At 52.8% G+C, this 13,189-nt stretch overlaps 4 protein-coding genes across 4 annotated transcripts; all 4 read left to right on the forward strand.

The window, feature by feature from the left end:
* Nucleotides 1-314: 314 nt before the first annotated feature.
* T310_4248 (Rho guanyl nucleotide exchange factor) lies at nucleotides 315-4,592 on the forward strand (the record flags this gene model as incomplete). Its single annotated transcript, XM_013472885.1, has 7 exons — nucleotides 315-629; nucleotides 773-1,040; nucleotides 1,083-1,338; nucleotides 1,403-2,456; nucleotides 2,501-2,713; nucleotides 2,872-2,995; nucleotides 3,061-4,592. The coding sequence occupies 7 exons, from the start codon at nucleotides 315-317 to the stop codon at nucleotides 4,590-4,592; spliced, it is 3,762 nt and encodes a 1,253-aa protein (XP_013328339.1).
* A 1,519-nt stretch (nucleotides 4,593-6,111) lies between these two features.
* On the forward strand, nucleotides 6,112-7,901 carry T310_4249 (Aspartate transaminase; the record flags this gene model as incomplete). The annotated part of the gene is made up of 4 exons (XM_013472886.1): nucleotides 6,112-6,196; nucleotides 6,359-6,834; nucleotides 6,934-7,219; nucleotides 7,300-7,901. 4 exons carry the CDS (start codon nucleotides 6,112-6,114, stop codon nucleotides 7,899-7,901), a joined length of 1,449 nt encoding a protein of 482 aa, XP_013328340.1.
* A 598-nt stretch (nucleotides 7,902-8,499) lies between these two features.
* T310_4250 (thermotolerance membrane protein Dlt1) lies at nucleotides 8,500-9,735 on the forward strand (the record flags this gene model as incomplete). The annotated part of the gene is made up of 1 exon (XM_013472887.1): nucleotides 8,500-9,735. One exon carries the CDS (start codon nucleotides 8,500-8,502, stop codon nucleotides 9,733-9,735), a length of 1,236 nt encoding a protein of 411 aa, XP_013328341.1.
* Nucleotides 9,736-10,518: 783 nt separating this feature from the next.
* T310_4251 (Sucrase/ferredoxin-like family protein) lies at nucleotides 10,519-11,646 on the forward strand (the record flags this gene model as incomplete). Its single annotated transcript, XM_013472888.1, has 2 exons — nucleotides 10,519-10,875; nucleotides 10,927-11,646. The coding sequence occupies 2 exons, from the start codon at nucleotides 10,519-10,521 to the stop codon at nucleotides 11,644-11,646; spliced, it is 1,077 nt and encodes a 358-aa protein (XP_013328342.1).
* Nucleotides 11,647-13,189: the final 1,543 nt, after the last annotated feature.

Here is a 13,189-nt window from a genome sequence, read left to right on the forward strand (position 1 = left end):
CGATGAGCCGGGGATCGTGGATGGAGAGGCTGGAGTCTGGATCCCACTACATGGCCGGGGGGGAGTGATAGTGATGGGTTAGGTAGTTACCTAGTACGGCGGCGGTGGTGATGTTGCTGCTCGCTGTCAGGTGTCTGTCTATCCTCAGGCCGCAAGGCAGCAACGTCGCGTGATTGTGGATTAGTAATGCCCTGAGGCGCCATCCCTGACCAGCGATCACTACTCCGTACTGTCACTGGGCGAGACTGCTGCCAGGCAATCAACCGCTACTCTGATATACGGCATCCTCTGTGCTGCCCTCTTCAGCAGTCTGCATGCTGCCTGCTGGGCGCGCTGTTTGCTCACTTTTTGTGACTGCTCAGCGCAGGCACTCAGCTGCCATACTAGCTGGGCGTTTGCAAGCTCGCTGGTACGGAAGAGCCACGGGTCGTGGGCCGGGCGAACGAGCGCTGGGCCCTTGGATAAGCGGCGCAGCAGCGGATTGGCCCCGTGGGAGCGTGCCAGCGGGCTCCCGGAAAAGCGTCGCCGTTCCCCTCCCGGCTGGCATCCCTATCCCATTCATTCATTCCCGTTCTCTCCCTTCCTGCCCCAGCGGCAGTCCGGCCAGGTCGAACGCGCTATTGCTATTAGTTAGCGGTGCCACCCGAAACACACTACTCGCTCCTTCCTGCTACACGCCTGCCCACTCCTCGTCCATCTCCCTCTCCTGATCGCGACTGCCGTATTCCCTCCTCCCTCCGCCCGGCCTGCTCCTTCCTCAACGCTTCGATAGCGTTCTGTTGCCCTCGACTCTGCTGCGCCGCCCAGTCTATTCCTCGTCCAGTCCCCTGTGTCGAGCTGTGAGCGCTCTCCTGGCCCCCTCTCCACTGTCGAACGAACCCCCCACCATTTCCAACACCCCCTGCTGACTAGCCCTGCTAGACCAGGGGCCCAGCGACAGAAAATCTCTGCCCAAATTTCTGGTGTCGATTTCGATTTCCATCTCTACTGTACCCGGTGTCCAGTCTGCTTCCACGACGGCGGATCCTCCCTTGATTTCTGTTAGTTTCAGTCGACTTACGCCTGGCTCTCTCGGCTGCCAGGGTCCTGCTCACCCCCTGAGGCCCAATCAGGGTCTTCGTTTCGTTTACGGAGGGCGGTCGAAAGAGGTCCTGAGGAAACGAGAGGCGAGAGGACCGTTGAGCTGGTTCTCACTGCGTTGGTGTCTGATCGAATCGACCATTTCCAAGTGCCTTCATCCGATCGCGCCTCGTTGCGCCCATTGCTATCTTTCCTGGCCGCATTGATTTGCGGAGTCGGCAGGGAGATCGATGGTCCATGGTTCATCCTCCCGACCAGGTACGCTGGCTGGAACAGTTACTTGTGTGATTTTCTCCCGGGGCACGCTGCTTCTCTGAAGTAGCGCATCAGGAACAGTTTTCGCGAGGATGGAGACTCCGGTGAACAATGGAGGCCCGGTGGCTGAGGACAATATCATCAACCGGCGGGGTGGCGAGTCCATCTACCAGAGTTGTGTGAATCTGAAGGCCAGACTGGCGGAGGTCCCTGGGTTTGAGCCTCATCTGGCTGAAATGGAGGAGATGGAGCGGGCTCAGGGTGTCTCCGATCCAGTCGCCTCCCTGTGGAATTGTTTTCGGAGCGGTTATCCCCTCATGACCATCTTCAATGCTTCCAACCCGGATGATCCCCTGGAGATCGACCCCGAAAAAGTTCCCGAGGCGAAACGGCCCAAGGCGGCCACTTTCAAATTCCTTCAAGCCTGCCTGCAGGACATGGCTTTTCCCCAGCAGGACTGTTTTTTGATCACCGATTTGTACGGTGACAACACGACTGGGTTTATCAAGGTGATCAAAATGGTCAATCGCGTCCTGGACATCCTGGAGATCCAGGGTCAGCTGAACAGACCCTCTGGAGCCGCATCTGGTTCCAAGAACGACAAAGGCGGCGCTGTCAAGCTTACTAGGAGACAGCATATCTTAAAGGAACTTCTCGAGACCGAGCGGGATTACGTGCATCATCTTCAGAATCTGCAGGCTCTCAAGAAAGAGCTGGAGGAAACGGGTGCCTTGACGGGTGATGAGAGTCATCAGATCTTCCTCAACTTGAATAATCTGTTGGACTTTGCGCAACGCTTTCTGATTCGCATGGAACAACACTACGCCCTGCCGGAGGAAAAACAAAACTGGGGTCATCTCTTTATCTGTCACGAGGAGGCTCTCCGCCAGTATGAGCCCTTCATCGCCAACCAGCTGCGCTGTGATGAAGTCTGCCTGCGTGAATGGGACAAAATCAAGGCTGCTCCGCGCTCCCCGGATCTTCAGCAGATGGTTGCGCTGCCCTCCACGCTTAATGGATTCTTTGTCAAGCCATTCCAGCGGTTAACCAAATATCCCCTTATGCTCTCGGTGGGTTTCCCCCGCGATGTCGACCGGAAAGACTGGAATTTGTTGACTGGAGTGTGTAGGAACTTCGCAAGCAGACGGAAAGCGAGGAATTGCAGGCCGAGATCACTAAAGCTATCGATATGATCCAGTCGGTGCTGGACTCGGCCAACGACGCCATTGACAAGGAGCATCTCGCCTCTGCCGTGGTAGATCTGGCGAATCGGGTGGATGACTGGAAGTCGCTCAAAGTTGAAGGATTTGGTGATCTCCTTCGGTTTGGCACGTTTACCGTGTTGAAAGGGGATAGTACCAAGGATACCGAAAGAGAGGTGGGCTCCCTTTCCGTCCTTGTGTCCCATAACGGTTTTAATCTTATGTTCTTCCGAGAGAATGAGTCCTGCTAACATCGGCGTATGGGCAATAGTACCACATCTATCTTTTTGAGCGCATCCTACTCTGTTGCAAAGACATCAATCCCAACAAGCAGAAATCCAAACTCATTGGCAACAAGGACAAGCCCACGTCAACCGTGAAGGGAAAGCCGCGTCTCCAGCTTAAGGGCCGAATCTACATGGCCAACGTGACAGACATCGTGTTACTTCAGAAACCTGGTATGAGACGTCATTCCCTTGTTTCAACATGTCTGTACTAATACGTTTTTTTCTTTCTTCTGTAGGCTCTTACCGGATCCAGATTTTTTGGAAAGGTGATCCCGGTGTCGTCGATAACTTCATCATCCGCTACCAGAATGAAGATGTCATGAAGAAGTGGTACAAGGATCTCGATGCTCAAAGAGCAGCGCACGCGCAACGTAATGTTCGACACACAGGCACTTCAGACTCTGAATTCACATACATGAAGAGTGTCTCGTCGAACCTGCAGAACCCATACCAACAGGAGTACGAAGCGGAAGAGGATCCGGCAATCCAATCGGCGACTTTCTCAGAATTCCCGGTCAGCAGGAACGCGTCCAGTACGAGCCTCCGAGCCAGGTCTGCCACGGGAGGCAGTGGAGGGTCTGGTCCCCTCTCCGCCGGTCGACCACCGCGATTCCCTATGCCGGAGCCACCGCATGCACTGCATACTCAATTGTCCAATGGCAGCCTGTCCCCTGGAGAACGTGTTGGCAATTCTTACTTTTCCCCGGTCACTGAGGCTCCTCCGTCCACCCGGTCTAGTTCCCAGTCGGCATATACCGCCTATTCTCGGCAGGTCACGCCAACCAATACGTGGAACGAAGAGTCCAACCGGTATACCGCACCAGCCTTGTCGAGGGTGGTATCGAGGGATAGTACTAACATCAATCCTTATTTCAGCAACAGCAGTGGCAGTGGCAGTGGCAATGGACGTGTGCAGCGGCCGTCTCTGCCCCCGCTTTCGGCTCAAGGGCAGGCATCGAACCCCATGGCTCAACGGATGCGGTCGGCCAGTAGCCCGGACATTCATCATCATCATGCTGGCATCCCCGAATCTCGTCGGTACATGAACGGTCATGCCATGCAGACAATAGACAACGTCCCCGTCCCGCCAATCCCGCCTCAACTTGCGACTGGGAGGCCGCCTCTCAACCGTAGCCAGAGCAACTCACCCGCGAACGGTGCTCTGCCCATCCGATCCGCCACCCAAACCTCTGGGGGAATGCCACGGCATGTACACTCCGGTCCTTACCATGAGCACCCGTATCCCGATCGGGCTCCTGCATTTACTCCCAGTCAGTCCTCTTTGACTGATCAACCTCTGTCGGAGTCTCCGAGCGAGGAGGCCGAACCTCATCATACCGAACCTCAGCCCGAACCTCAGCCCGAACCTGAGCAAGAACCTGAGCAAGAACCTGAGCCCGAACCCGAGCCGGAACCAGAGCCACAACCCCAGCAGACCTCCCTGCAGGATGATCCCATCATGCCCAGTCAGATAAAGGCGAAAGTGAATTTTGATGACAACTACGTGACTCTAGTAGTCGCCAGCAACATTCTCTTCCGATCCCTGACTGATCGGGTTGATGCCAAGCTGGCCAGGTTCACGGATCGGTCGATTGGAAACAACTCTGTGAGATTACGTTATAAGGATGAAGATGGTGATTTCGTTACCATTGACAGTGACGAAGCCGTCCAACTGGCCTTTATGGAATGGCGTGACCAGCATCGAGAGAGTCTTGCTAAGGGCCAGGTGGATGAAATTCAACTCTTCTGCCAGGCGGTGGAGAATTAGTAGCTAGACACCTCCGGTGCCGTTCTGGGGTCCTTTGACCCTTTTGTTTCTATTTCTTTTTATATATCCACAGAGAGCTGAACGCTACCTCTATGATGATTTTGGTCAACGTTTGTATCCGGTTTGTGCTCTAATCTCTTTTGCATTCCCCGGCAGTTTGGCGTTTTCAATGGCGTTGTCTTGGATTTTACCCCCAACAGCTTAGGCCTGGAAATTATCCTTGCTCTCGTTCTTCTTAGGTCGCTCGCGCAACCCCTCCCTCTGTTATCTGGCCTAAGAGGAACCGGTTCGGCAGCCAACTCCCCAAGTGGGAGGGCTATGGTGCTACTGGAGATTGTTTTTGAATCTGATCTCTTGTTGGTTTGACCGCGTGCATCATGGTCCCAGGCGCAGGGTTCCCGTCAAGAGAAAGCATTTGCTCCGCGAGGAGCCCGGTTGATGTTGCTTTCCTCCATGATGACTGCGGCGGTCGGACTCATTGTGGCTGTTGATATGATCGTCTGTTTTCTGTCTCTCGATATCCATGACCGTTTCAATGACCGTATGATGTATGTAACGTGCTCCCTGTTTTGATTTGTGTGTTCTCTAGTCGCCAGGCCTGTAGACAATATCCGTTGGACACAATGTACCGTAGGTAGATGTAACGCTATCGTTTATTTCAAAAAAACTGCTGCGCCATCACTCTTTGCCTCTGAATTTTTTTTTCTCCCATCCCTTTTTAGCTGTGGTGACATTTACCGACCGCGGGTTCCGGATGATTTTCTTCGCATCGTGCGACCAGTTGCTTTTTTCCGTTAGAGATGCTGCTACTTAGGGAAGCAAAGCTCTCCACTGGGTTGCAGCTGGGGCCGTCGGGCAGAAAGGGGGCGGGATTTTTTTTTCGGAGACGGGGGAATCCCTAGGGCCAGACTTAGATCGGTAGTTTGTTCTTTGATTAGAAAAAAAAAGGACTGATCATAATGATGATGATGATAATCGCGCAATAATCGCCTTGTGGGTTACAGGGACTGCGAAAGCCAGTCAGGAACAGAGGGTGAGCAGAGGCGCATTGCCTTCGCAGACACTCCTCTGAGCGATTTTTCTAGCGATGAATTCCGCATTTTAACAAGTCAACTGTCAGTTTGAGTGATTTCTTCTGTTACATAAGGTTGTTGTCTTTTAACGCTTTTTGGCGCTGGAGCGTTGTTGCCCCGCCACTATTGGGTCAGACATAAATTGTCTGGGAGAACAAATAGGCGATCGCATACGTGGCTCCCGATCGTGAGACACGGCGAAGAGCCATTCTTAAGGCAAACGGAGCGCCGAGTCAAACGGGCTCGCTCTCAACTGCCCAGTACCCTAGTCCGGAGGACGAAGGACAGAAAGTGAGGAGGACAGTTCATTCACCTGGTGATTATTGTTCTATCTATTATTGGTACTCCGGATTCCCCAGAGCTGCACGACATCAAAAGCCAAGAAATCCAGCGATCCACACAAACAGCAGAGATAGCAGCACATCGATCGCAGCACAGCAGCCAAGATGTCGTTCTCGGGACGTCGCGTCAGCATCCTGCGTCCGTCGGACAGCAGGCGATTCTCCACGAACAAAGAACTGTCCGAGAACGGTGTGTATTGACCGGTTGTGGTTACCACTCCTTGAATAGCGCAGTGCCTATCTACTTCCTCACGTCGTGTGCCCCTCCAAAAGCAGATCGAACAAAGATCCAACATTCTATGGGTCAATTGATGACATTCGAGACTGACTCCGACCTCTTCGAATACTGCAGAGAAGAACTCCGAAACCCACCGTGATTTCCGTGCCGCCCACGAAGGTCACCGTCCCCACGCTGGCCTGGACGCTTCTCGTGCCTCCACCGGTGTCATCTGGTGTACTGAGCGTGCCAATGAGCACGGTTTCCAAGACGACCCATCGTCCTGGGCGAACCTGGGCCAGGGTGCCCCAGAGGTCGACGATGAGATCGAGGGAAGCTTCCACCGTCCGACCACGATCCCTATCGAGTCCGCCGCCCGAGAATACGGTCCCACGGCCGGAATCAAGTCTCTGCGTGCTGCCGTTGCCCGGCTGTACAATGAGCATTATCGCAAGGGGAAGGAGAGCCAATACACCTGGGAGAATGTGTGCATTGTGCCCGGTGGACGAGCCGGACTGATCCGGATTGCGGCCATTCTGGGGAACTCATACTTGTCGTTCCCTATCCCTGATTACACGGCCTATTCGGAGATGTTGTCTCTGTTCAAGAACGTGAGTCTGGCGCGAGGAGCAATTCGCAACATGTGCAGGAGTTTCAACACTCCGATTACTGCAAGCAAGGACTGATGTATGGTGCAACTACACGGACAGTTTTCACCCATCCCGATCCCTCTAGCCGAAGAAGACCACTATCACATCCATCCGGACAAGATCGCCGAAGAGATCGCACGAGGCACCTCGGTGATCCTGACCTCGAATCCCCGCAACCCCACCGGCCATGTCGTGTCGAACCCCGAGCTGGCTCGCATTCAGGACATCTGCCGAGGCCGTGCCACATTGATCTTGGACGAGTTCTATGGAGGCTACAACTACGCCACGGGCTGTGACGGCACGACCATAAGTGGTGCGGAGAACGTCGTGGATGTCGATAAAGACGGTGTGTGATCCCACCCGCAATCTACTCGCACTGAACTGGTCAACGTCCGAAAATGGATCTCTTTACTGACTCCTAAAAAGATGTGCTCCTGATTGACGGTCTTACAAAGCGGTTCCGCCTCCCTGGCTGGCGTATTGCTTGGGTTGTTGGGCCCAAAGAATTTATCAACGCCCTCGCCTCCGCGGGCTCCTACCTCGACGGTGGTGCAAACGTGCCATTCCAAGAAGCGGCCGTACCCATGCTCGAGCCGTCCCTGGTGCGTGCGGAGATGAAGGCGCTCCAGGTCCACTTCCGAAAGAAGCGTGACTACGTCTTGTCTCGCCTGCACGAGATAGGCTTCCGCATCAAGGATGTGCCGCAGGCGACTTTCTACATCTGGCTGGACCTGACGTCCCTTGAGCCGCCGCTGCCTCCGGAGGCGAACATCTCGGATGGTCTGAACTTCTTCAACGCTCTTCTGAAGGAGAAGACCATCGTCGTGCCCGGAATCTTCTTCGATCTGAACCCGGCGAAGCGACGAGACCTTTTCGACAGCCCTTGCCACCATTTCGTGCGGCTGAGCTATGGCCCCAAGATGGACGTCTTGAAGAGGGGTCTGGACGGCATTGAGCGGGTTGTCCGTCGCGCAAGAGGTGAAAATGTCGGTCCGACCTTGGAAGACGAGGTCGCGATCGAGGACTAGATATGGCGATGATTTTTTGGACACTATTTTCAATGTCGATTTTGGATAAAGATTTATTGGCAGGCGGTCTTTGTAGTTAGGTTTACCGTCCTTACCTCCGAGTTCAGGTCAGACCCTTTAGTCTGGATTTGCGTCCAGCCAAGATTTATGCAATGGATTAACTAGGGTGGGTTTCATCTGGGAGTAGGATCTGGATCGTCATGTAGGTAGTTTGAGACTCATAGATGCCCATATTTCATCAACAACGTAGCATCTAGTAGTTGATGAGCGTCCTAGCCATTGACTGAATCGAGTTTATGCCCAAAAGAAAATCTCGAGCATGTGAGGGCATGTTCTGAACGAAAATTGGAATGCCTGAGATTCGAGGTTATCTCTGCGTCTAGTTTGGATATGATAGCTTGGAACCCGCAACACGTGATGCTGCGTCACGTCGATCTCCCTTCTCCGCAAGCTGCTTCCACCTCCACCCTGCAACAATAAACATCAATATCTGTGTTTCGTTTCTACTACTGACGAGCCGGCTGGGTAAATCACCCACCTGAGCTCCAAGCTCAAAGCAGGGACAGCTTGTCCTGCGCATTACGATGCATCCGTTACGATGACCATTAATCTCCTCCGCATCCTTAGCTCGACCATCCATGCCGTCCTCTGCGTCGTCCTTCTCTGCCTTACTCTCCTTACGCCGGGGGATTTTATCTACCAATGCTACAAAAACCACCGGCTAACCAACATCTTCATCGTCACGGGCGCGTATATTATCACCGTGGCACTGGCGCTTTTCTTCTACGCGAGTCGCATCTATACCAATCGCACGGCCCTGGGCGGCATCCCGAAGGCATGGATACCGGTCGAGAAGGGGGACGTGGACAAGACTGTGCGACGGCTGGTGGTGGAGGGTCTTGCTCGGAGCGCGATCATCGCATACCAGGCACGCCCGAGGGACTTGTCGGACGAAGCACATGAGCCTGTACATGATAAGACGCTCTCGGTGAACCGCGACCGGCCTCCTTGGGGCGTGATCTCCCACCCTGGCTGGTCTTCTCCTGCGTCTCCGGATCTCCCTGACTTGCAATACCAGTCGGTGATCCGAGAACTGCCTCACCTGATTGAGGCCAAGGCGGTCTCACTCGCACCGCCCGATCCGGTCTTCTCCCAATCGAATGGTCTCTTGGACCCCTTTGGTCCCCATTCCCCGGAAGAACAACAGTCGATTCCCGACCCGCGCGTGGTGGAGATCCTGCAGCGGCCTGCAACGATGGGTTTACGGGAGTACATCGGGCATCTGACGGCGCTGAATCTGATCAACCCGCCAGAGCTGGGGACCGACTTCCTCGCAATCTACGAGCGGGCCCGATTCTCTGCACATCCGTTGCATGAAGATGAATTCCGGACGTTGATGGGCATCTTTGCGGGAATCCTCCGGGGTATGAAGGCTGTCGACCCACAACTGCTGCAGGAAATCCGTGGAGATAGTTCTCGCGCGGACAGCGAATCGTTTATCGGTCCGTCTGACGAGGAAGGCGAAACGGATACTGTGGATACCGAGGGAGTTGGTGAGCCTCTCGCTCGAGGTCGGAGCAACAATTCATGGGGGAGTAGCCTGCGGTCTGTTCGCACCGCGCCCATGGTGCAGAGCAACAGCTCACCGTCTCTGTCGAGGACCACCGAACGCCGCGCGTTGGGGGTTCGCCAGAGTCCGTCGATGAATTCGCTCCAACGGGTGCGGTCGACTAATTCGAGGAGTTCGAGTGGTAGTGTTATTCGCCTTGCGGAGGCGCGCAACCCTTTGGATCTGCCTTATACTATAGACCTTCCGGGGAAGAGGAAGCGGTAGACTTGGATACACCAGATAGATTTGGGGGTTTTGGTATAGGTTTTGGATGGCGTTTGTTCTCAGCAATTCGCAGTGTTGGATTACTGCGCATTGACTTTTACTAATCAGGTCAGACATGGCCAATTTTCGTTCCTACTCGCGTGCTTCCCATTTTATACGTTATCGTCCCAGAGGACTGATAGTAGATGCACGGAGTACGTGGAGTTATCCAGGCGGAGTCGAATTAAATCCGAATTACTGTAGATAATAATCAATAATAGACTCATTCCTACAGGAGAACTGCCCCACACTGGACCATTATGCACTTACTTATATACTCCGTAAAGTACAGAGTACTGTACAATTAACAATGGCGCGGATTTGACCGCCGGGATATTTCTTTAGCCGTCGACAAGGCGGGCAGCAATTTCAATTACAAATCCGGAGAAACGGCCCAGTTTGTCAACTGTTGATTGACATTCATTTTCATTTATCTCCAGTCATCTGCTTTTTGGAAATTGTGTCTCCTGTGCTGAGTCCGAGTAGGCCTGTCGAGTTAGCTGTGTACTATATAGCTAGGATTTAGGTCTCGGAATTCGGCACACGCCACGCTCGTGCATAAACGCGCGTGGATCAGATAAGATATCGATCGATCGATAAATCGAAGATCTTGAACAATATCTCCGAAAACACCACCCCTCCCCCTCGCCCCCGCCATCAGTCAGGAAGAGAGAAGAGAAGAGAAAAAGAATCTGTCTCTGGGCGGACAGATAAGCTTAGGTCTTGTCTGATCTGACAGGCAAAATGCAGGCGATCCTCCGCCGCGGGGCACAGTTTCTGTCATCCTCGAAAGACAGTAGTACTAGTACTGCTGCTGCTGACGGCAGCTTCCGATCCGTCTCGTCGCACGATGCGCTCTTCCCCAAGGTCGACCCCGTGGTCGATGGCGAGGACTGTGATCGCGACTGCGCCAGCTGCACGGTGCATTACCCGGCCAGGTTCGACGTCAATCTCACAGACAAGCTGTACGGCAATGTCAATGCGTGGGCGACGCATGTGCTCGTCGCGACGGGCAAGACGGACTGGGTGAGGGATGTGACGGACGAGAAGGGGAGTGTCATGGAGGCGATTGGCAAGGGGGGGATTGAGCCGAGCAATGGGGTGTGTTTGCAGGAAGATATTAATTGAACAGGAGAAACTGACTCTGTCTAGAAACTCAAGCTTTCTGCCTCCAACATCCCCGTTCCGGACGAGTACCATCACCACGAGGATGGCTCTCCGTCTCGCCCGACAACGGTGCTTCTCCTGCCTGCTTTTACCTTCATCGACCACGTCACGCCCGCCCTGGTCCCGGATCTGATCAAATACTTTGTCAACCCGTCCGTGACGACGACGACGCCGTTACACTCGCAGAAGAAGGACGATGCAAGCTCGGCGACGAATACCGCTGACATCTCCTCGCTTACCCCTCTGCGCTCCCGGCTCTGTCCGCACGCGGCCGTCATTCTGCTCTGCTCGCAACGCACCCGGGATGCTCGCTGCGGCATATCTGCGCCGCTGCTCAAGCGCGAGTTCGAGCGGCACCTGCGCACGTACGGACTTTATCGCGACGCAGACGACGAGCGGCCCGGAGGCGTGGGCATCTACTTCATCAGCCACGTGGGGGGGCATAAATACGCGGCGAACGTGATCGTATACCGACGGAGAGATTTCGAGTGGTACAAGAAGAAAAGCAGCAGCGAAGAAGAGGAGAAGAAGCGGGCGGAAGAACAGGAGGCAGAGGGTGCGACGCAGGGTATCTGGCTGGCAAGGGTCCGGCCGGAGGAGTGCGAGAACATTGTCAAGTTTACGGTCTTGCAGGGCAAAGTCGTCAAGCCGAAGGACCAGTTGCGAGGGGGGTTTGATAGGGAGAGGGGGGTCACCAGTTGGTAGGGAAATGCCTCTTATCAATGCTCCTATGGCGTGCCAGCCAGGATGTATTGTCCATGGCTAGCATGTGTCAGTCTGATCAGCCGAGCTTCACAGTCCACGAAAAGAAGAGAAAGATGAGGGAGGAAAGGAATGGTCAGCGCGCGTGCAGATATTCTCGATCTGCCAACCTCCGCTCACTGAGCTCAATACACGGAAGGGATACGAAAGTACATGCCTGAAAAGCGCCTTACTGGCTGTACATACATATATCTGATGAATGTTCAACATATACCTATATACCTACAGGCTATATATATCCCATTCTGATAGACAGCGTAGACAAGGCAAGGCAGACTCAAACTGAAAATCTGGATATGAATGAAACAACGGCACATGCAAGGGCATTCAGTAAATGTCATCATCTCTCTCATCTCTGTATCAGACAGCAAATACCCTTTCTTAATCTTAGAGTTGAATTGAAATCGTCATGTATTTCTTGGTGTTATAGAGAATGGAATTGAGCAATAGCAAGAGTAATAACTGAATAGTACAGGAAGAATGGATGATCTCACCGTCTTTCTAACTAGCTGTTACTAGCAGCCGCTAGGGCCATCTCTTGAAGCATTGTTACTATCTATGATCTCCTCTTCTCTTTCTTCTGCTTTTCTCTTCTGTCTTCGGTGTTGATGGGATGCTATTACCATCCTGGTGTATCTAATCTCCTACTGTCCTCTCCTGTCACATCGTATCCAATTCAATTAGTTCAATTCAATTCCGCTCTGTTGAGTTCAGCCCTGTTCAATGTAATTCAAACAGGAGTCTCTAAGAGATTGGCAGACAGGCAGACCAGAGGTATGCACAGTATGCACATAATAAGCGCTGCTGCTGATAGCAGAGTCTAGCATTGAACATATACAGAACATACACAATCAGACATAAATAGTAATGTTCATATCTGCTTAGCTCTGCTCTGCTCTGCTGACATTCTTTGAAGTTCATTACTGCAACGGTAGGTAGATGAAGATAGATAGATAGATAATCTACAACTACCATCGTGTTTGTCTCAAGAAGAGACAGACAGGTACAAACAACTAACAGGGATAACAGCTTATCATTGATTGATGACTATCTGTAATAATCTGTAAAAGAAGAAGAACATGTTATTTATACGAGAGATAGCCGTCATCAGACATATCTATCTAGGAGCTCGGATTCTACAGATTCAAACTTCTTTCCTCTTTTTTTATTTGGGATCGAGGATTAAGTATCGAGTTAGCGTGTACATTACATACATACCACAGAACATTATTAATTTAATCCACAGTGTTTTGTGTTTTAAAAATCAAGTGTATAGTCACTGTTCACGTTCTTCAGAAGCCGTGCTCACAGCGAATGCGATCGATCCTCATTTCTTTTCCCAAGTCTGCAAGGAAGAACCTTGCCTTACTGTCTGGTTGTCCATTATATAAGAAGATATAATACGCTCTCTTTTCTTGGGTGCTGTATCGTGATGAAAGAGTCCACGAAGGGGGGGGGGGAAAAAAGATTCTACGGAAATGCGCAA

This window comes from Rasamsonia emersonii (assembly GCF_000968595.1).
Source record: "Rasamsonia emersonii CBS 393.64 chromosome Unknown ctg1118621760101, whole genome shotgun sequence".
Classification (NCBI taxonomy): domain Eukaryota; kingdom Fungi; phylum Ascomycota; class Eurotiomycetes; order Eurotiales; family Trichocomaceae; genus Rasamsonia; species Rasamsonia emersonii.